Source organism: Tetrao urogallus, assembly GCF_951394365.1.
Source record: "Tetrao urogallus genome assembly, chromosome: 7".
In the NCBI taxonomy this organism is placed as follows: domain Eukaryota; kingdom Metazoa; phylum Chordata; class Aves; order Galliformes; family Phasianidae; genus Tetrao; species Tetrao urogallus.
The window spans coordinates 5,978,394-6,002,203 of record NC_136820.1 but is presented as its reverse complement, the minus strand read 5'-3'; the positions used below and the strand labels follow the sequence as shown (position 1 = coordinate 6,002,203).

Below are 23,810 nucleotides of genomic sequence, written 5' to 3'. Positions count from 1 at the left end.
CCATCAGCTGCCAGGGCTGCCTCTGTCTGCAGGCTGTGCAGCTCGCCACTTTCCTGACTGATGCTGCAGTCCTCTAGAAATCATCCCAAATCCATCTGGCATCTGATCTGAATTTACACCTTAGTACCCCATGCTCCCCAGAGCTTACTGGTTGTTGAAGGCTTGTGCATCATGGATGTGTTTGGAAGGTAGAACCACTCACTCCAGAGACACTTTGTACTATAGGAAGTCTCTTATCCACATGCAGATTTTCTAACTTGGTTTCAGCTCTTTTCAGTTTTTGCCACGTTACTAAGTAATAGGGTATTTATGAAAGTGGTGTCATTGGCAGCTCTTTGCTGACTGATGAGTAAGACCTATTAGAAAGAGATTACTGATTTTTATCCAGGCTGTTCTTTATCTGCAGAAGCAGTGGGAAAAGAATGTCTGATACTCTACTGCCATTTTGTTACTGATTGCCAAAGTAAGCCCTCATCTTAAAACAAGGAAATGTTCCCATTGCCATCTTCCTTATGATTACTCCTTCTTCATGATTTCCTTTGTTTTAAGGATTGGGTCTAGAGGAAACATAGCAAATAATATGTGGGCTGCAATCTTCCAAAGCTCCATGAATTCGTTAAGCTTCTGTTAAAGTGCTTTGAGAAGGAAATTGATGATAATTCTTTCTGAATATTTTTTCAAATTGAGATACCCAACTTCTTTAGAGAAATGCTTTAAGTGTCCTAAAAAGTAGCCCCTGTTAGCAAACCCCTTCAAAACAGATTTTACTGAACTATTTGTGTGAACAGCAGATTGATAAAAGAAAAAAAAAGTCATCCAAATGAACAGAATATATCTGTGCTAGATGTATTATTGCAATAGCAATCCACCTCCAGGCCCCTTTAATGCCAGACCTATACATACATGTAGAAAGGCTTATTTGCAATAGTTCCTGCTGATCTATTGCTCTTCTGCCACTGCTTGCTGTCTCAGAAAATCTTGGTTTTTCAGCAGAGCTCTTGCCAAGTTCTTCAGCACAGGCCTCTGTTCAGTGGGGCTTCTCAGATGCTTCAATCTAGTCAAAATTACTCCTTTTGAGTCCTTTAGTCTGTTTCTTTCTCCTCAAGTTTTACTCTACGTTGTGAGGAAGGAAGAGTTTTGAAAATGCTGGATTATTCCCCAGACTAATTCACCTTGATGAGAGTGTGACCCTCTGTTTTCTCTTTTTGTTATCTCTTTGTTGAGGCACTGGAAAGCAATCCTTAAAATGGGTGTGAATTCAGGACATTTGCCAATATGGGAACTAACAGCGCTTCCCTCACCTTTCTTCTAGCCTTCTTACATATCCAGCTTTCCCTTGCAGCTGCTGGGGATGGCTCTGCACGCAGTGAGAAGCTGCCCTGCTATGTGCAGGTATTTGCTCTGCAGCTTCCCTGGAGTAGCCTGGGGGCAGCAGCGACACGGTGCTATTAGGGAATCCTCTGCCTTGTTTCCCTTTCGGTGCTGTCCTCCAAAGAAAGCAGCTCATCTGGGCTGAGAGAGGCTTTCCTAACAAGCAGCTGCATTGGTTGCATTTTTAACATCCTATTAGGAAGTTCACATGTCTAAACTTGCTGTGCTGCTAGCAATGTTGGTGATGCCAGCTGATAATTCTTAGAGACGTACTTGCTGCTGTATTTTTTCACATGGCTACCACCAGTTTAGGATTTGTGAGTTTCATGAGCAGTGCAGTAAAGGTGCATGAAGAGCACAGCTTCATGGAGGGCAGAGGGCTGGCCCTTTGGGAAGGGAAGGACTTCTGCATTGTTTCCAGCCTCTGAAGAATTCCCCTCAGTTGTCCTTGCTGCTGCACAAACCAGAGTTTTTATCAAGAGCTGTGCGTAGGTACATTTACCAGGAATGTCCAAAAAGAAAACTCGAATTCTGTCTTCACTGGGAAATATTTACCTACTGTGGGATCCCATCCTGCTATGGGATCCTATCCTGCTATTATTGGAGGTGGCTGTGTAAAACATCAATTCTGATGACTTGTGTTTAACTACAAGGTAATGAGCTATTTACTGCTCTTAAACCTTGCTACTGTCACCTCAAATGTTCTTTTTAACAGGATGGTGCTTAGCCCAGATTTCTATTGCAACAGTTTATTGCTTTCTCAAGGAGCTCTAATAGGTGGCTTTTAGCTTTTTTTTTTTTCCCTGTGTTACTTTCTGACAGCTTTAAAAAAAGGGAACAAAGCTTTCCAGCTTTGCACCTACGTAAGTCCTTTTATCCAGTGTACTCAGATGTACATTATAAAGGCTGGAAAGGTCTTATAGTCTTACCACAAGCTGTATGCTTTTCTATCTGTGCTGCAGCACAGACAGTGTGACACACAAGGCAGGTGCAAGTTGCTTTCCCAAGACAAAGCACAGGTTTTCGTGATGCGAAGGAGCTTTAAGGAATGAATTTTTCTTTATTTCAGTAATACTTTCAGCATGTGGCAAATCTGTGCCCTACTTGGGCATTGATGCAGGACTCGGATATAGTGATGTTGGTCGGTGCTGGATCAGGACAGGACTTTTTGTTTTTACCAGTACACAAGGTAACAGTGGTTGGCTGACTCGTGCTCTCCATAGGCTGCCCATCCAGCAGCCATCACTTTGCTTTGCCTGCTGGGTAGGTGATGGCTGTGAGTTGCAACACCAACTGTTTAGTGTGGCAGAGACTAAATGATGTGCAAAAGAAGTTTGCAGGACCTCAGCACAGCACAGAGTGTGCCAAAATCCAAGGGTCAGTCAACTTTCTGATTGCATTTCTTCGCTGGATGCTTTTTTACTCATCAAAAGCTCCATCCTAGCATTTTGCAAATTCCTGTAAATCACTGACGTGCACCAAATGAGGCACAGCACAGTTTATTCTGAGCCTTCCAAAGGAGATGAGGCTGAGGAAACAGAAGCAGAAGGCAGATTTGACCGGAGCTCCCTGAAGAGGTGGTTGCTGGTGGCAAATGAGGTGCCCAAGGTATTTGTTCCCATGCCCACAGCCCAGCAAGGGTGCCTCGCATCCCTTGTGCCTGCACAGCTCATTCGTCCCTGGGAACCAGCAGCCCCACCAGCCCCTGGGCAGGTTGCCCAGTTCACAGCTGCTGTGGGGAGCTGCTGCTTTTCTCTTTCCTGTTATAATAGCAGCCTTATAAGGATTCCCCCAGCCAGCCATCTCCTCTGGAATAAAAAGTTGCATGTTTCCGCATGTGACTTCTGCTGTGATATTTGGGTTCATTTATTGGGATCCTGGGAGCTGGTCGTAACTCTAGAAGGAGGGGAAAGAATGGAAAAAAAGGGAAAGAAAAATAAAAACAGGCCAGGGAAAAGCCAGTCTGCAGCAGGAATTCAACAGAAGATGTTAAAACGAGTAGTTTTGTAAGGGAAGCCGCTGTGCAGAGTTGTGGGGCAGTGGTGGTACAGACATCTGCCTTCTGCTGGACAGCCATGGTAGCATCCTTTGACTCCCACTAGGATAAATAGCATCATATTTCCAGAGAATCTTTTGCATTCCTTGCCTTATACGCTGCACTCTAATTCCACATTGTAGCAGAAGATTCAAAAGAATAGCATTCTGATACCTTTAACCTCAGTGCTAGCCTTCTCATTACCAAAATGTGACACAGGTGTCTGGATATACTGTGTCTGTGCCCCTGGATGTGGTCTATTGGCTTGCTTCTGGACCGGGGTGAATTTCCTGAAGCAAATCCTTTGTGTAGTCATACATGTGATTGCAGGGGAACTGATACTTTTTTTTGTTGACTTCTTCAACCTGGAATGCACAGAATTTGTCTTTCATAGGAAAGAAAATGGCTTGTATTTAATTCTCAAAATAACTCCTGCCCCAAAACACAAAGTCAGTAGTCACAGAGTTGTAGAAAGAAGGGAGCCTGCTGGCTTGTTAGAATTGTAGATTGCTGACAGTGTGGAAAGAAGTGCAGTGATTTACAAAGATATGGAAAGAAGAGTGGTGATAACATTCAAGTTACCTGAGAAAGGGTCTTTCATCACTGAAATTGTAAGCCTTTCTCCATCTGTAACTCATTAGCTACTTACTAGAAGTAGCACTATTTTAAGACATTATTTACCCTCCTAGGCAGGATCGATGTGTTTCTGGAGACGTGTGTGTTTCTGTGCATGTCATTGGTAGCTTCTGATCAATAGTGAGAAGTAAACTTGAAGCCAAACTCTACAGTGTTGTCTTGATCCTTCTGTGAGAAAATTTCCTTTGGCTCTGATTCAACACGAATGAAAGGAGCAGGGGGGAAAAAAAAAAAAAATAAGAAAAAAAACAACTGACATAACAATCACTGGAAGGAAAAAAGTGTGATTTCCAGATGCTTCCTCTACATGTAGTGCAGGGGATGGAGCAAAGGAACCAGCCTACACAGGTCTGATGGGCATATCAATGCCACTGATATGTGTTTAGTCTTTACACATAGCTGTAGATGTCTTGCCCTTTGCTCATGGAAGTGCTATTCCTGAAGAGAAGGGTTGTGTAACCTCATAGGTTCGTTTCACTCTTAATTTCCCTGGCTAGCAGACTGGTTTTGTAATCAAGGTGAAGTGATTGAATGCTTTTGTGCAGTTGATTTTAGTATTATGTGTGAAATAAATCAGTGTTATCTATCCTGGGGAGTAGTTTATTTTCCTGTACTGCATATAGATCTCAACAAACCTTTCCTTTGATCTGGGAGAGAAAAGATTGCTCCTTTGCAGCAATCAAAAATATAGGTCTCTGAAGCCATAAACCAATTCCACTGCAGTTTTTAGAATGAGGTATGGCAAAGCAAGTCATCTGTGTTTTTTCTTCTTCTAAGAATAGTCTAGTTGAATTCTTTATATGCTTGGGTACATGCCATAATTCAAGGGGAAAAATTATATGCATTGTTCTAATTATTTATATGAGGGTGCAGTAATAATTTAACTACCTTAGGCAAAGGTCTCATCAGACTTGACTCTGTACAAACTCAATTAAAAAAAAAAATTATTGAGCAATTTCAGAACATTAAGTGGCAATGAAAACGTTCTTTCCTTTTATTTTTTAATCCCAACACATGGACATTTTCTGTACATTTGTCAGTTCAGAGCAGATCTTGGTTTGCAATAGCTCTGACAGCACTTATTACAATCTGTCAAGTTAGTAATTTGTGAGCTCAGGATTTACAGAACAATTTTTAGAGCTAACATCTAACAAGTCACGGTGCATTTAATCTTTTCATTGCTTCACGTATTTTTGTGAATCACTCTGTTAATTCATGCAGCTATTTTTATTCCTGTGGCCCTGACTGGACTCTGATACCAGTGCAGCTATTGCTTGAAACAGTTCTACAGTCATGATTTTCAGCTCACTGCTTTCTGTAGTGACATGAATGTGAAAATGAGGGTTTACCTAAAAATTATGACTGCCTATTTGCTGTAAGTTACGATGCATCAATATTTATAAGTTCATTCAGAGAAATAGCATATTTGTGCACTGCCTTGTACAGTTCATAGATGTTCGGCCCAATCATTTACCATCACTGGGAGGATAAGCGTGTAACTGGATTGAATCAGATGGTCCTACACTGTTTTCCTGAATCACATTGATCAGGAAAAGCTACTTGAATAATGTAGATCTCTAATTCAATCTAAAAACACACTTTCACTACTTTTGGTAGCTTTTGCTAGCTAGAAATTTAGCCTGCTAAAACAATAGAACGTCAAACAAACAAACAAACAAACATGTAGCATTGAAGCAGTGAATGGCATTTACCTAAAATTTGGAAAAAGAAAAGCTGTGCCTCCTGACTTGTACCTACTTTTATTTTTCCCTTGTTCGTGTAAATAACAGATAAAAAGTGAGACAGTACTTTGAAACTGCTTTCCTGGGTGCTTACTCTTTGAGTGGTCAGCTGACTTTTGGACTTGCTGGAGAAGCAGGGAAGTATTAGCAAAGCCAGGGAAAATGACAGCACTTTGCATACCTGAGTTTAATCACAATGAGCATTTTTTATAGGCAGATCTCCTTTTCTATTGAAAGCACATATGGAAGCTTGAAGTGTTTGTTTCTGAGATTCCTGAACAAAAATTTCACATTTTGGGGGATATTGTAAGAATGGGTAACTCAGCTAATTGCTCAGTATTGCAGCTTCTGTTCCATATCAGGAAAAAAGTAAACATGAAAGTAATTACTCAGGATTAAAAGTGTGTTTCCTGTGCAGGTGAAGCTCTTGCTTTATCAGATTAAAGTCTTGTGGTTCTGAAGCTACCTGGACCCACTGTTGCTATCATTTTTTGCTTGATAGACCGCAGTTCTGGGCTAATTAACCAACACCTGCAAGGCTTTCCCTGTTCAAATCAGAGGCCATGCATCTCTTTTATTAGTATATCTGTGAGAATTAAGGCAATAAGGGGGCAGAAGAGCTGCAGAACTTGCTACTCAGTGTCACTACAGATTGTTATAGGCACAATAGATGGATTTTCAAGGTCTGTTTGGTTTGGGAGAGGAATGCTGACAAAGGGGAGAGAAGCAAGAAGGGGAAGGGTAAAGAAGCTGTCCCTGTACTGCCTGGTGCTTTGTGCTAGCTGGTGGCTATGGTTTGTGCAGTTGATTAGGGAGCATCCAGCTCAACCACAGGCCATGTCATAATAGCAGGACTCTCATTTCTCTTTGTATTATGAAGACACAAGGAAGGTACACTGCCCCCCCTTCAACTCAGATGTCAAGTTTGGAGTCCCCCACATTTTTCCTACGTTTCTCTCTACTCTGAGTCTTTTTTTAATCCATCATCAATAACCAAAACCTGAGATGATTTATTATTATTATTATTATTACACTTTTCGATGGGAAAACTATATTTTAGAATTTATCCTTGCTTTTCTTCTGTAGAACCAGCTGCCTGCCATATAATAAAGTTAATTTTCTTGTAGTGTATGCTATTTAATGTAATCATGTGTTTTAAGGGAAAACACACCCAAATGTGTGTTCCTAATCATGGGTAATTCTCATGCTATTTTTCTTTAGAAATCACAAGCGTGTTATCAGGCATATTAATTGTTAGAGTGGTGTATGACTGAGGATACAAATATCTCCTCATTTTTTCCCTCTCCCCTCTTAACATTTTGTTTGAGATCAGTAAGTACATTTTGTCTGTGAAAAGCCCTGGATTAAATGCCACCCACCATAGATTTTGTGCATGCTTTATTTTGCCAAAGGAGGTTGTCAGACATTAGGGGAAGTAATGTAATATTGGTTGACCTAAAACTTTAATTAACTGACAAGGAAGTTTACGAAAACTGTCATGTTGACTTTGCACATCATTTTTCTGGGGCAGAAAAGCTTTGTCACAAACCACTCATTTCTTATTTTGCTAACCTCAAGGCATAAAGGAAATAAATATGTTCCTTATTTCTGGTGCAAATAGTATTGTGGAAATATGAAATAGGAGGAAGAGATTTTCTACCAGTCATTTCTGCTTGAGCTTAATACAACCCAAATAAGCTGTATTAGACGTGCACATTTAGATTAGCATTGTGGGCTCAGCTTTGAACTGAATCCTTAGACACGAGGGCAGCACGTGATTTTAACCCTGCAAGAAGCTAGTAGACTACTTGCACATTGTCTTTTAAAAAATATTTTATGGACAGTGTTTACATGTTTTTCACGATGACTGCAAGTCTGTAGTTTTGTGTAGGCTTTTGTCAATCAAATTCAAACAGCTTTTTGCTCACAGCCAGTACCTCTGCCACTCTTTCTGTCTTTAATGGAGCAAATCAGTTAGTAACATTGAAAAATAACTGGGGGTCTCCCTGGTACGTGGTGCTTCTCCATCAAGACCATCATAGATAGGTAAAAATGATCCATGCAGATAACAGAGTTCTGGGATCTCCTTTGGGAAGTGCAAATCAGTCTGTGGCCATAGGCTCTTCCTGCAGAGGTGGATTAGCCTGGGGATGTAATACAACAGAGTACGAAAATTAGTGATTCATTTTCACTGAACACAACGTTACAAAATGCTCACATCCAATATCAGAATTAGCCTGGATTTTATTTTTCCCCCAAGAGAAATGAACATTTTTACATCAACTTCTTCAGATCCAGTCACTCCTCTGACCACTTTCTTGCTTTTTGCCAGCCCTCATCTCTCACTGTTTCAGGGTTTCATTGGTCCTATGCTCATGGCCCTGCGGCTCTTCTTCTTCCCTTTCTACAAGCCTGGAGTGCATGGAGAAATGTGATGAATCCCTTGCCTACTCTCCTGTAGCCTTTGATTAATGGCAGTCTCATCCAACCTGTTCCTAGGGACCATGTGATATCAGACTGGTTTCCCACACCTGTGATCCATTAGTCAAGGGACAGAAAAAAACTGAAAGAATCAAAGCTGCTCTGAAATGTGCAACAGTTCTTGTTTTTACTTCATCTTCAGCTTTTCTTTCTTCACCACTCAGTCTACTGGGTTGGACCCAAGGATCCAGTACAAGATTCTGTTCACTCTTCCTGAGCAATGGGCAGGCAATTTGTTTGGCTTGTGAGGCTATAACCATGATTTCACACTGAAGAATTCTATTACTGCAGCATTAAGATTCCAAATACCTCCTATAGGCCTTTTATAAGCACCTTGTGTGGAATTGCTGTTACATCTCCTACCTTTCAGCTCCATCGCCATGTCTGCTAGGTGCTCATTTATTCATACTGGGTATACCTGTAAAATGATGGTCGTTGCTGAACTAGATAATAATAGTGATACCACATGGGAACAGTCTGCTCAGCTTGATCAAAACCATTGCATTGTTTCAAGTCTCTTTTCTGCAGGCAGAAAAATATCTTGGTTCTTAGTAAAAAAAGAAAAAAGTACAAACATAAAAATGCATATGGATATGTCTATATATATATATATATATATATATATATATATATATATATATATATATATATACACATACTTTTAAATAAAGAAAGCTAAAACCTCATCAACTAAAAGTTGTTTTTTTTCCACAACAGCTTTTAAATTCTGCAGAAAATTAAGAGTTAAAATATATCTGAGCTTTCACCTGCTAAATCTTCTGACAGCTCCTTCCTCATCCCAGTGCCTGAAAATAAATCAACTTAATTATTCCTGTCATTATATACATTCAGCTGGCTTACAGTTGTCTCTTTATCGTTGGCTACAGCTACTGTCCTTGTCTTCTGGAACAGTTAAGAAGAGAGAAAACTGGTGTGCTTTTTTTTTTGGTTGGTTGGTTGTTGTTGTTGTTGGGGTTGTTTTTTTTTTTGAGGTATGAGAGGTTTCTTAGTTTAGTTTTGTGGGGTTTTTTAGTAATTTTGGAGAATACAGACTGTAATAGAAGAAAAAAAATCAGAAATTTTGGTATCTCTTGTCAATGTTCAGACTGTACCAACACTGTGTTTAAATTTACTTCTGTAGAACAGCGTGCCTGAGTTAATATCCTAAAATAATGTGGAAGATTTGTCCAGGCTAAGATCAGGGGACTACTGTAGTGAAATCATAGATTGCAATATGTGGAGATGGGAAAACAAAGAACAGCATTAAATTTTCTCTCAAGGACTTCTAAGTCTCTCAGGATGACTCTTCTGAGTACTTCGAAAATATAACCATTGATCTACTTAAGACAATTCATCCATTGAAATAACCTAAAAAATTGTCTTGAATTACCTGGTGCAACCTTTAAACATGTAACGTTTTCATTAAAGTGGTTGACAGGTTGCTTAAACTGAAGTCATTTTCTTTCCCTTCAAAATTATTTTTTTTTTTATGGCCTCCTTTGTCGTTATGGCGTCATTGAGCGCCGTTCATTAAGAATGATTTGGTTGTTTCATTCTGCAGCCTTATTTTTTTTTTGCCTACTCTGTGAGTTTTACTGAGGGAAATCTCCTTTGTGCCTGAAATTATTAAGCTGGATCTTAGTAAATATATGATGTTTTGTTTATTTTATTTTGTTTTTGTTTTATTATTATTATTTTTTTAACATTGCATAAACCATGCTGCTTCTCCCCAGGAATGCTTAGATAGGAGGGAAACTATGTATGAATTCTTGTTTGAAAAGAGATGTCATTTCCGCAGTTTTCTATTTACTGGCTTGTTGATTTTTTTTGTGTAGTCGTTTGGAAAAGCCAATGAAAGCAGCCTTAAAATGTCTTACTTCTCAGATTCTGCAAGTCTGGTTGTAAAGGGGGATCTCTGGATGTAGTTCAGTCCTGTGAGTCATCTTTTATCACATGCTGCAAAGAGATGGGAATCGTCCCTTGTAGAACTTGTTAATACTGAGCCAAATTAGGAAAGCACTCAACCAAGCACATCATAGTTACGTGGATCCATGGCTTATACCTGACTTCTGTAGAACTCTTGGCATCTGTTCTAGCTGTGAGCTGTGAGAGGGATGTTCCATGTGAAAAGGTATGTTATTAAAGAGAAACAGCTGTGGGGAAGTAATGGGAAGGATTTGTGTCTTGTCCGTTGCTCTGTGGATGAGTTGTGGTGAATCTCCAGCCTTATCGGATGTCCTGGGGGTAATTTCTGAGAAGGTTGAGGCTAAAAGTTTGTACAAAGAGGGGTTTTGTTGAGCAAAAGGCTCAGATTTAACATTTCCAGAAGCTTGCAGATAATGGTTGGATGTCACAGCTGACAGCCACTCTCCTCCAGTCATGCCAAATACAAAGTTTGCATCAGAATGGCAACAAAGAATATACAGAGGGGTCCATTTTGTGTTGCTCAGAGTTGGAGACAAGCTGCTGAAGTTAATGGTCAGTGGGATGTTGCTATATAGATGGATCTTGGCTTCAGATAAATTCCTCTTCCTGACATCGATGCCTTCTCACTCTTTTTATTTTGTCCTCTCAAAGCCTAAATATTCAGATCTCTGCTCAATCCTGGAAGGCACAGGCTTTATTTGCATAGATAAAAGTTCTTGTGACAAGAAACAGGAGTGAGGAGGAAGCGTGGGAGAGGCAAAATAATCAGGATATGATATTTGATTAGGTCAAATAAGCAAAATATAGAGATATACAAAAACAGCTTAACAAAAAGATGTATAATTTAAGTTTATGGGTATGAACCATAGAATTGTAAGGCAGATCAGTTAAATAAAAGGCTGGGAATTTACCTGTCCTTGTCATAATGCAGAACTTGGGATCCTCTTACCGTACGAAAGGTCATCAGATACAAAATGCGCCCTCTAAAGCACTCCTCTCTCAGTAGGAGAAGCAAAGTGTAATGCAATTAAAACAACTATCTGCAGTGTTTATGTACAGTTATATTGAGTAGAGCATACTTTTAATTTCGCTGTAAGGTCAGATACACAAGGAGGATTACTCTCTTAGACAGCAGTAATCAACGGCTGGCAGCTCAGCTTTAGAAATTTTGAACAGATTAGAAGATCTTGGCAGTGGTTCTCAAATGCTCAGGAGACTCACTGCTACCGACAGCTTTGACATTGTGGACATCAAGTTAAATATTATTTGCTATAAACATTATAAGGCAATTGATCACCCCTTACATACTGGGCCCAGGGTGCATGCTTCCTGCCTTCTGTGTTGGGAACAAGGGCAGCCCATAAACCAAGGAGCTATTTGATGATGTTCCATCAACAACCTTTTAGATCAGAGCAAAGAAGAGGAATTATTTGTATGTTAACCACAACGCTGAGTACCAGGGAAGGGAAGCAAGGGCTTATGTAGGATTTTGCAACCACGCATGAATGAGAGCACCCATGGTAGTGATTGAAGGACTGTGTTTGCTTGCAACTCTAGTTTAGTGGTTTAGCAGCCAGTATGGCTGCTAATAATAATTAACTGTAATTAATGGTAAACTTTGTAAGATATATTAACTGGCAGCAATTAGTAGTCATTGCAAAGAAGGCAGATAAAAGAGGAGAAGATAACTTTAGACATCCAACTCATTGCTGGGCTTGTCAGCTTCTTTTCCATTTTTCCTTTAGCAAAGCTTCATCCATTGCCTTTCCTAAGCCATTTCAGGTATTAAAACAAGACCAAGAGAAATCAGTAAGAGCATGCCACACATCTGGTTGGGCAGTATTGTCATTCAGGTTTTAGGATTGTGGTTTCCAAAGTGTGACAGGATGTTTATCACACTTGGGTTGGTGTGATGTGGTGAGACTAAATGTAACCATTATGTAGGCTTTACTAAGCAAGAGGAGTTCACCCTTCAGCTGGGAAAGTAGCTGATTCTCAGCTAATAAAGTGCTGTGAAATATTTGGCTGAATGTGGCCATGTGGCCACCATCTGAGAACAGATGGTTCTCTATGTAAAACACACTGTATAGCTATAGAGAACTCAAGGTTTCTTTCTATCTTCAAACTAAGTTTCAGAAGACTTGCTTGGGCACACAGCAGTCTGTTCAATTTTTAGGAGTGGATGGACTGGAGCTTTTCTTTATCTGGGCCAGATTTCCAAGATTTACCAAGAGTAAGATCTTGCAAGGGTGCATGGAAATGTGGCAGTGGCATTTGTTGTCCAGCTGGGCAAACAGCTTTGTAAGAAAGATGTTGCTCTTAGAGGACATATCTAGGATGGATGTGGTCCCTGTAGGAGACTGTCTTCCATTTATTAACTGCTTACTTTCAGCTGTTGGACACAGTTTATGGATTACATCTAGGAAGGAAGTTACATCTCAGGAAGTAAAAATAGAAAGCATAGTGCAGACAATGAGAGTTAGAAGATTGAAGCAGCACATGTGAAGCAATGAAATATTCATATGTAAAGGTAAATTTTCAGAATGAATAGGGAACCTCTGAGGGGCTGAGCTTCTGTTTTAAGATACAAGGTGAAGATGGAAGAAGAAAATGAAACAGTGCAGAAAAAGCTTTTGGCCTCTGTGTAGCAGTTAATTTTGGTCACATCTGCCTTGATTCCATCGGGGTGGTTACTGCTTCCTACTGCTTTCTAGCTGTTGGATTTGGGTGGGATGGGCCTTTCTAAAAGTGGCGTTCTTCTTTCAGCCAGCTTCAGCACAGCATCAGATGTTTCAAGATGTGCAATTTGCACCAGCACTGGGGAAAGGAAGTGAGTCCAGAATTTGGAAAGAAACACAGTAATCTGTCATGTGAAACCACTTGAAATAAAGCCAAGCAATTCCCCTTAGTTAACTGTGTCTCAGCAGTTTTCTCTGATAAAATAATTAATATTCAGATTGGTGGCTGTTGCCCACCCATCCTTCATTTTTGTTGTTGGTTTGCATTGCTTATGACATTGCTTCAAAAGCAATCCTTTAATATCTGGGGCAAGTTGGTGTCTTCATTCTGACTAATGTTCTCTGTTAGCAAGTTCCCCTTCCTTCACTGTATATGATCATAAAGTGCCTGCAGTGTGGAGCTTTTGCAAGATCACCAAAGGGTTGAGATGAGAAGGGACCACTGGATTCACCTGGTCTAATCTCTGCTCAAGTCAAGACACCCAGAGCAGGGTGCCCAGGACCATGTCTCTCTTACAAGACATATTCCAGTTTCTTTATTGCTTCTTGGTCATCTTTATCATCTTGTTGGACTCCTTCCATCTTTCTCTTATACTGATTAGCCCAGAAATGGGCATACCAGTCTCTGTCCATTTGAGAAACCATAGAGATTCATTCATGTTGAACTTGCTGAGTATTGAAACAAAATAGCTGCAAGGCAGAAGGGAGCAAGGGGACAGGATGAACTTAACAAATAATAATGTTCACAAGAACAGCCATATGGCCAGACTGTCCCTTCTCTCACTATGACAGCACTGAGGGAAGCAACAGGACACAGTCAGTGGCTTAACACATGGTCAGAAGAGCAGCTTTGAGGCTCAGCAGGGTAGTCACAAGGCCTGAAAATCTCTCTGCAGTGTGTCCAATGGGCAGCTAGACCCTGCAGCTTGTACACATCACCTGTGTCGAGCTGGCAGAAGTCAGGATGTGCATCTGCACTCTTGGCTCCATAGGACATCACAGCTTTGTCATGCTGCTAAGAAGTGTGTTGTGTACGTGTATGTGTGCCTGGCCCCATCATGACATGAGCATTAGCCCAGAAGAGCCACGTTCTTGCTGACAAGAGCAAGACCTGCAGAAAGAGCAGGATTTACAATCCTGTAACCAGAGGCTGCAGCTCCGCTGTTCAGGGAGAAAGCCAAATGGTGATTGACCCTCTTCCCACTGGCCCCCTGAAACAATAGTTTTCTCATTACAGAGCAGAAGAGCTTTTTCTGTAAGCTGCATTGTCCTGCCAGATGTTGAATCCTTGTCTGGTTATGCTATTGAGCAATTGACTTGAGAACCTGACAGCACTAACCAGCTTCTGCACCTACATACTGGCTCCAGGGACCTCCTCCAAGACTTAACATTGATCTCAATTCCTCTACTTCCTCCTTTCCCCAAGCAGCACAGGAAAATTGGGAATGGGGTTTGCAGACTACTGGGGAATCTCTGCTTTGATGTCCAAGAACCCAATGCAAACTAGAAACCTTGCTGTGATACTGAACAGGATTTGAAACAAAAACACAGAAGATGTTAATGTGTGTTTTCTTTTCCTTTTCTTGTCAACCACAGGTTATGCAGGTAGTGAAAGAACAGATAATGAGAGCACTCACTACCAAGCCTAGCTCACTGGATCAGTTCAAGAGTAAGCTTCAGAATCTCAGTTACACAGAAATACTGAAAATACGCCAGTCAGAAAGAATGAACCAGGAAGATTTCCAGTCTCGTCCAATTCTGTAAGTACTGTCTTCTCTCCTAACCCATGTTTGCATCAGAGGATTAACAAATGCGATTGACATTTATGAGCTCTTCAGGGGGAACCTGAGGAAGTAGGCTGTCCAGGGAGCTGTGCTCAGAAAGTACAGCATCTGCTTGAAGTGTGTTTGATTTCTTCTGCTGGGAATCTCAACTTTTTCATTGAATTCAGTTAAATCAGATTCACCAAATTCCTACAGGGTCTCGCATGGCTCATTTGTGTGAAACAGTGTTATGACATTTCCTGTCTTTGTATACTTGTGCATATAAACCTGTTTTTGTTGTCAGTTTTGGCTTTTTTTTTTTTTTTTTTTTTTTTAAACTTTGTCTTCTGTCCAAGGGACAAAAATTGCAATTGCTACTTCTCTGAGCCAGGCAAGATGTTCAGAATAAGAGGAGTCAATACATAGTGGCTCCAGAAAAGAGTGGGATTGTGTACTACTATCTTTCTTCAGGGCATTATCTTTGGTGTTAATGAAAAGCTATTATTTATTTGTAAATGATAACACTGTGGTAGCATGACAATGGGATTCTCATTTCCATGTTGTTTACTGCAAAGAATCAAATGCTAATCACCATCACAGCTCCTGCCTGCTGCTCAGAATGCCCTTTGTTCTGTTAGGTGAGAAATGTAGGCCGTGCTTGGCTCTGGACCAGGGCTGAGCTAATGGCACAGGACAATCTCAGACTCCATGGTGCAAACATAAAGGGATGGCAGGAACCTTTTGAGATCAGAGGAGAAATAGTGAGGATTCCGGAAATGTCAGTAGAAATGTCATGAAATCTTGACTATGTTTGAAGCATATTGGCTTGTAATTTTCCAGATCTCCATCACAAAGCAAAGCTATAGGGAAGGATTTGAACAGGACATTTCAGAATTCTGATGTCAAATGCTCGTTTTGATTTGTTTCTGAAGGGTATAGATACATCTAAGTATGAGCTCTGGGGATGTCTTTATCCAGGGGCAGCAGGGCAACAGAGGAAGCATAAGCTAAATAGAACTGCCCTTTAATCATACTATTGTGGATCAAAGGGGAAATGCTTCTTTTATGTTTTCAGTGTTTTAGAAGATAGGACCTAATGCCCAATTAGAACTGATGTCACTCAATGCATCAATTAAACAGTTACAAATGGTTCCAGTCACTTTTGCATCATTACACTGCTCAAAATCCCCTGCCAAAATCCTCTGATCCTGTGCAGTGGATCAGAGCTGTTCAGTACTGCTAAGCTTGTCACCAAAGCTGCTCATTTTGCTTGCTTCTGCTGTGAGTCAACTGTTCAGCTATGGTACAGGTCAACTATCTGTATTCTCTTGCAGCCTTGCATAGCCTCATGAAACTGGCCAGTTGCCCTCTGCAAGCTCTTTATGTCCAGCATGGCTCTAGCTAGTTGCTGCCCTGGTTTGGAATTTCCTTCCCCCTGGTGACATGAAGGAAACAGTTAACACAGGTAGTTAAAGGAAACTAAAATGCTACCAGACTCATTTCAGATTCAGGACAAAGGCTAAGCCTAAAGGCTGTAAAGGCTGAGTGAATTGATAAGGTATTTCAGCAACCACAACTGCATTTGCAGAGATTTGACTCCATGAATTTGCATTTCGATTGCATCCACGATCGCTCATTCTTGACAGTGAAAAGAAATGGTTCTTTCATTTTCCCCTTTGATTTGATTCTATATACTGAACTCTCTCAAATTGCATAGATGGCACAGTTGATAGAAGTACAGAATCATGGTCCCATTGTAGGGAGAGACTGAGTGAAGAGAGCAATCGTGGCTCTACTGTATATTTTAAAGCTTTACAGATATGCTAAAAGAGATTGTGCACAGCTGAATGTAAAGTCAGTGGGCCTTGTTTAATTCTGTGTGAGCATATGGCAGTCGGATGATGGTTTTTCCTGCCTTTAACATGACAGAAATCTTTCTTTTGCTGTTCTTTGTATAAGTACTGGTGGTTTGAGTTTTTTAAGCTGCCAGATCAAAGAAGTTTCAGTTAAGTTGGACTTGAGTGTAAGTTGGAAAGCATTGCCTTAGATCCATGTAACTACAGCAGCCTTGTTTTGTAAGTAATTGTTTCATCTGTAAGAGTATTGTTGTATTGTGCACCAGAGTTTCTTCAGATGAGGGAAAATATGAAATTCTTTAGAACAGAATGCATGCAAGAGCTTGGGTTCATTACTGATCATCCAAACAGCCATTCCACAAGGCTGTAAAATGTTACTGGTTCATTTTGAATGGCTATGACAGAGGATGTGTTCTGAGTCCTGAGATCTTCTTGATGCATTAAATGAGCAGAGATGGGGTAATACTGGATATAATTGTGATGTCCATGTTGGAGGCTTGATGGTTAAGGGAGAGTTCATGTCAGTTACGGAGACATTGCTAGGCAATATCTGAGTGAAAATCAGCACGTACTGGGAAATAGAGGGAAGAAGGCAAGTGGATGCTTTTTGGCTTTTTATCTCAACAGATTTCTCTGCAGTGTTAAGGATTCGGTAATGCCTACTCTGAATGCATGAAGTGATTAGGAGAGTACATAGCTACCCGCCAGAAAGATAAAAGGACAAAACCCATGAAAGCAGTCCTGGGATTAGTCTTCCATTATATTTTAATGATTTAAATGACTACAGTATGCCCCATCCTGGAAGGAGAACAGCTGATAAGAAACAGTCTTAGTTATAAGCAGAAAAGGGAAAAGATAGGGGCAGGTAGAACTGGTGCTGAATTAAAGCTGGAATCATCTGTGTAATTAAAAAAAAAAAAAAAAAAAAAAAGTTCAGTAATGTTCAGATTTGCAGATAATCCACGTCTGCTATTTTAAAAATATGTAAAATCCAAGTCTGTTATTTTAAAAATATGTAACTGATGTCAGCAGCCTGTAGTGCTGAGCCCAGTGAGATCAGAAAATTAGCGCTCGTATATTTATTACTCCGTACTTCCATCAGCCCTTCTGTCATGTCAGCCCACTGACTTTTGTCATTCTTACATCACAGGAACACAGTAGGAAGCTAACAGCAATTTTTAAAGCTACTGTCTCCTTCAGCTTTCCTAGTTTGTTCTTGCTCTTCACAAGGCACAGACTGTTCAGCTGATGTCATCTAAAGGAGCATAAATAATTTTTCCAAAAATATATTTGCATTTACGATCTTCCTTCAACTCTTTGTTCCTCTGTGTGCTGAAGCACCAGGACTGTAAAACTAAGGAAGTACTACCTCTGAGCTTCACAGTCCTGAAGGCAAATTATGCACGTGTGTAGAGGGGCTCTGGCACATCAGCAAGGAGGCAGAAGGCTCCCCTGCCTCCCTTTTTCATCCAGAAAATCTTAGACACTGAGGTACTATAGAGGGGATTGCTTCTTCGTTTTTGAATTGCTTAAAAATCTTCCTCCACTTTGTAAAGGGAAGATGGGACTTCAGAAGACATAAGAGGAAATACTGAGAGTAACTAATGAGGTACTAATGTGCTAGATGACCCATCAGTTTTTGGATTTTTTTTCCATACTGTCTCAGAAACCTAATGTTAAGCTGTCTTTAGCATGTCTTTAATGATAGTAATCTGTTTTCTAAATTAGACTACTGAAACATCACACAGATGTTTATATCAATTTTGAATGCTTGCAGTCAGTCCAGCTGTATGCAGTCTGTACCTTGGACTGTCAGTCGTTGCCCTGCGGTTTGGCATTACTTTTCTCTGCCCCTGTTCCCAGCTCTTACCTGAGGAGTGGGGAAGCTCATCAGCTCAGAAAGGGAAGGCATCTGTTCAGTCACAGAATTCTTCTAATCACAGAATGTAACCATTCAGCACATTCCTACCTCAGTTCCCAATAAGAAAACAACATCTGAAAATTATCCTGAAGGACTAATTGTATGTTCCTGAGAGGTGGCCTGTTTCTATAGTTACAATGCTTACTTGATTTTTGGCCAGCTAGATTTTCACAGCATGTAAATATGCATCAGGTATTCCAACCATTTTGTTAGTACCTGGGAGAATTAGGACATTTCTGTTTCAAAGCCTTCATCTCTCTAAAAGAATTTCCAGTGGTTTCAGTGGGGTGTTGGCACATCAAAGTTGCCAGAGCCACATGAATGTGGAAATCAGCAGACACTGAAATCCCTAAGTGTTTAACAAGTGGACAGTTTTATTTTATCCATGGAATAGCATGGTTTTGTTTTCTTTTGATGATGATTACTGGAACATACTGCCACACAGAATGAGTTTTGGTGTTACCTAATGCATACAGCAATGTAGAATTACGGTTCTGACATGCTTCATATTTTATAAGCCATCTACACATTTAGTTATTTTTTAAACCTTACTAGGCTTACTGTCAACTTAATGTTTCAACCTGTCTTTTATATATTCCTAATGAATCTTAGTGAGGATATAACTGATTACTTCAGACATCTCTGAGTCCATGTGATGATATATGAAATCAAATTTTAAATATTACATGCATACATTTTACACTTTGTTCTTGACACGTTGATTGCTTTTATCAAAGTAGAATGTAGAAAATGGGTTTTCTCAGGGGTATGTAATAATGCTTCTAAATGCACTGCTGTTTTTTGCACTGCTGGGCAGAGGTAAAGTTTGATCCTTGAGCAGTCCCCATCATGGGTTATTTTTCCACCAAGTTCTGTCAATAATGAATTAGCTGAATGGCATAAGCTCAATACCAGGAATACAGAGCTGGTCGTTGCTTTGCCTGGTTAGCATTGTTCACTGTTGTTTGTTTGTTTGTTTTGTTCATTCAAAGTGTGTTTTAGCCTTCTTGTGTTGTCCTAAATAATAATGCTAGTTAAGTACACTAGCAGAGCATCATACAAGAAGAGGTGAGAGACCCTCAAATAAGCTTCACAGTGTTCCTGTGATGAAAGAGCATTATTTGCTGCAGAGAAAGCTTGTCAGTGCATTATAGCAAGTGTTATTTTTAGCTGCGTAAGCTAAGAAACAAGTAAGTTCCCTGAGTCATACACTGATGCTATAGCAGGGAGATGTCTAGAACAGAGATAGCCTGACTCCCATGCCCTTGTATAAGAAAACAGTCTTATTCTGAAGCAGGTTAAATTCTGACCTGGGCATGCTTCTGAGTTGTCTCCTTTTTGGACATGAATATCTTGTGAGGCTCTTCGTTTCAGAGAGGAGAGGGTGGGTTTTGATTGAATCTCATAAGTGCTTTCTTCCTTCCTTCCCAAGGGAACTGAAAGAGAAGATTCAGCCTGAGATCTTAGAACTGATCAAGCAGCAACGTCTTAATCGACTTGTGGAGGGCACCTGCTTTAGGAAGCTGAACAGTCGACGTCGGCAAGGTACAGCTCAGACTGCCTGGTCTGGCTTTTTATTGTCACTTTTGTCTAAAAGTTGAGATGAGTACTGCTCCTACTAGCAAGATCCTTGGTTTTATTGCTGTCCTGACTGACTGCTTTTACCAGGGGGCATCTGAAAGCATCTCCTAGTTACAATTGTAGGATTTACTGTTTCACTGGAACTGGTTTGGGCTTCATCTGGAATTCAAGTCCAGCATTTGATGAAAATCTCAAACAGCAGTCTTGCATCCTGAACTAAGTATTTTCATTTCTGCTTCGTGCCCAGACTTCTTGTTATCTCTGAACCAAATCTCAGCCTATATTACTAATCAAACAGCAGATGTCCAAAATGTGTATACGAACTCATTTTGCACCCTTCCCTCTAGTACTGCCTGTCCTTAGTTTTTGTTGTGTATTGCCATATACATTAAATATATTATAGTGTTTAAATATGCTTTCAAAAACCACTTAGATCAGTAATTTGTGTACACTTAGATGAATAATGATTGACATGAGAAGATTATTTTCCCAATCCTATGAGTCATTGCTCAGTACTAGATTTACTGCTCATTTTAATACAGTCAAATCTTTATGGTTCTTTTTCCCCTCAGAGAGGAATACTTCTTTCTCAAAACAAAATAATGTGAACATAATGTAAATTCAACAGATTAATGAGAGGTTGTATCAAAAAAATTCCCTTTAGAACCTCTACCCTGTGGGGATAAGGATTGCTGTTTTCTTCCCCACTGCAAATGCGATGCAAAATAGAAAGTTACTTACCGCGGAAGATCAATATTTGCAACATTCAAATTAATTCTGGAAAACTGCTTTCCTCACAGAAGAAATAATCCCTGCAGTGCCTTAGTCCTAAGAAATAAGCAGGCAAATTTCCTTAATGTGCAGTGGTTATTTTGGAAATTTCTAAGCCTTTATCAAAGAGAGAAGTCGCAGAAAATTATGATGCAGCTTTATACCTTCTCTGTCAAGACTGCAAGCCTCTATGAAGCTCTTTGCACAGGGTTTAGTGAAAAAGCGTGAATATTTCACTGCAGCTTCTGTATAAATTTCGTAGGTAGGCATATTTCCCCATAGAAGCATCTTCATGAGGTAAAAGTACCTAAAGTAATGTGTAGTATTGTTCAGCTATCAGTAGCGAGGGGCTTTTTATAAAATAAAAATAAAATAAAAGAATAAAATTCCTTTCAGACCCTCAATCCAAATGACTGAAATTCTAGGGAAGGAGCACAATCTTTGTAAACGTACTTGTTTTAGCACATCTCCAAGTTGAAAATAGACTATTTTATTTTAAATTGTTGTCAGTCCGTGATTCATAGGATCAAAAACATTGGAGTATATAAATTGGTTCAACTTATTGGAGTGGACTTGAAGTTAAAGGAAAATAAAATGAAAAAGAAGAAAATCAACTTGATCTTCTGGTCCACAGTTAAGAAGGCTGCTATGCATTATGCCTGGGAGTGAACTGTATGGGACATCAGATTAATTTATTTGATGTCATCTTTATTTCAGGGCTGAAAGGGTTCATGACTTTTTGAAACAAAGAAAATGTGTAGTCGTGCCTTGAAGAACTTGTGTATTTTCTCAGAAATATACAGTTGAGTTTTTTTTGTCAGATACACATGCCAATTTAGAAGGACATGATTCCACGTGCCTTAGAGTTGTGCATGCTTTGTGCTCGACTTCCTGTATGCTATATTCTCTGAAGCAAAAGTGTAAAGTATTACCTGGGAGGAAGAAGACACACTAGCCATTACTGTACAGTCTAATGAACAAGCAATGAGTGTTAAAGATAAACATGTTTGGCTTAGAACCCATTTAATTGTGAACAGTCCATTTTTACATATGTATGGTGCTTGGCATTGTCTGAAAGAGCAAATAATGACAGGTGGTCAAATAAGTCAAACAAGCTATTCTGAAATCGACTTTTGTCCCTCCGTGTCTCTTGTACCTCAAGCAGAGCAAGCTGTCAGACCAGCCCTCGTGGTGTCAGGAGCTAAAGTATGACCAAAAGTGAACGGAAGGCCAGAGGTTTAGCAAGTGATGCTAAACATCAGGGTAGTCCAATTTTTGTATAATGTTCCTGAGTATTATGATAAAAAATGACACAAGCCACAAATTCCTGAGTGTGTCTTCGCTTAGCTTTACCCTGGCTCCTCATCTCGTGTACCCAGCCAGCCCTTCAGTGTCTGTGCCCTGTGCTTGTGCAGCAGGAGCCCCAGCACCTGCACTCTGCTCCGGCTCTTGCCATGGAGTATGGCCGTACAGCATCCAGCTTGACAAAACACAAATGGGAAACACTGGAAGGCATCATGGTTTGCCTATTATGTAGCAAACTCCTTGTGTTCATGCTAAGATCAGGTAGTTGTTTTACTTCAGCATGTGTACCGCTTCTTTTACCTTTCCTCTGATTCTTTTTTACACAGTAGTACTGTGTAGACTACTTATGTCTACAGATTATACAAGAGGAACCTGAACATGTCCTGCACAGGAGAAGCTGAAAGCATTAAATTGCCTATTTAAAAAATAATTAACTGGCATTATTCCATGATAAAGACTGCAGAGCAAACTTCCATTTAGACTGTTGTTTGAACATGCGGTAGGACACACATGGTTAGTCACATTAAGTTGAGACAATTGACTTACAAAAAAGAAACAAGCAGGGAACTTACAGCCTCTTATGGCCTTTTGAGAAGAGATGAAAAGACTTTCATACATACTTGGCACTGGAAAACCACAGTCCAACAGGTCATTCTTCGTGGGGGGTGAGGCTGAAGGTTAGGCAGTGTGGTGTATGTAGTCTGTGCCTTTTGCATTTCAGAGCAGGATTATCATTCAGCAGGGTTTCTCTGTAGTTGAAATTCAGAAATACCACTGTTGTCCCAGCAGGATCCTTGCCACTTTCAAAGAGTACACAGCCTTTGCCTTGCAATGTTTCACAGACAAACTGCAGCACTAACTCCTGTTTTTATTAGGCATTCTTAATCAATAGGAAATGAAATAGTGAAATCTAGTTTTCCCTTTCCATTTTTCAGTAGCATTTTGTGAAGCTCTGCAAATTCCCACTTTGTTCTTTGACTGTGGACATCAGCTGACAGACTTTAGCCTTCTCCTTCCTGTGGTAATTCCTAAAAGAAAAAATGAAGACTAAAGCAAAAGCCTACATAGCTCTTTATAACCCCAAAAGTTATTTATTTCCAGTAGAGCTAAGTAGCAGATAAAGGCATTTTATTGATGATAATAGACATTTCCGTGGCTGTCATCCAGCATATTTGTAGTGAATGTCACTGGATGCACTCTTGGAAATAAATTCCCCTTTTAGCTTTATAAAGATTGTAGAGAAATTGCATGTTATTGCAGTGGTTTTGCAGTTGAAGACAAGGTTTCTTTGACAGATTTTACTTGGAAGGGAAAACAAGCCCGGTGATACACACCATTATGCTAAAAACACAAGGCAGCATATTTTTTAAGTAACCTGCAAAGAGAAAATGTAAAGCAAAAAATCAAGCAAAGGCAAGGTTTCCATGTCATTAGGATAAGTTACTCCCAATTCTGAACATGAACATTTTGTCTTTTTTTCTGCAAAAGGATCGTGCTTCTACTTTGGTCCATGCTCTGGAAGCCCATAAAAAATAATATCCTCTGAGCATGTGATTTGCTGAGAGCAAATGGTGAACCAAGCCTGCCTCCAGCATTGCCCCAAGCTAATTAGCGGCCAGTCATTTTCAAGGCTTGCTGGTTTTTGTGTAACCAGTTAAGACCAGTTAGAGTGACAGCTGTCCAT

General features: G+C 40.0%; 1 protein-coding gene across 1 annotated transcript in view; it reads left to right on the top strand.

Annotated features, from left to right (window-relative positions):
• ELMO1 (engulfment and cell motility 1) overlaps positions 1 to 23,810 on the top strand; it is a gene marked incomplete at both ends in the record, with an annotated part of 245,247 nt that overhangs the window by 204,660 nt on the left and 16,777 nt on the right. The window contains 2 exons of the mRNA XM_079538185.1: positions 14,526 to 14,689; positions 19,902 to 20,014. Of these exons, the coding sequence (XP_079394311.1) occupies positions 14,526 to 14,689; positions 19,902 to 20,014 (277 nt within the window). The remainder of the gene's footprint in view (positions 1 to 14,525; positions 14,690 to 19,901; positions 20,015 to 23,810) is intronic.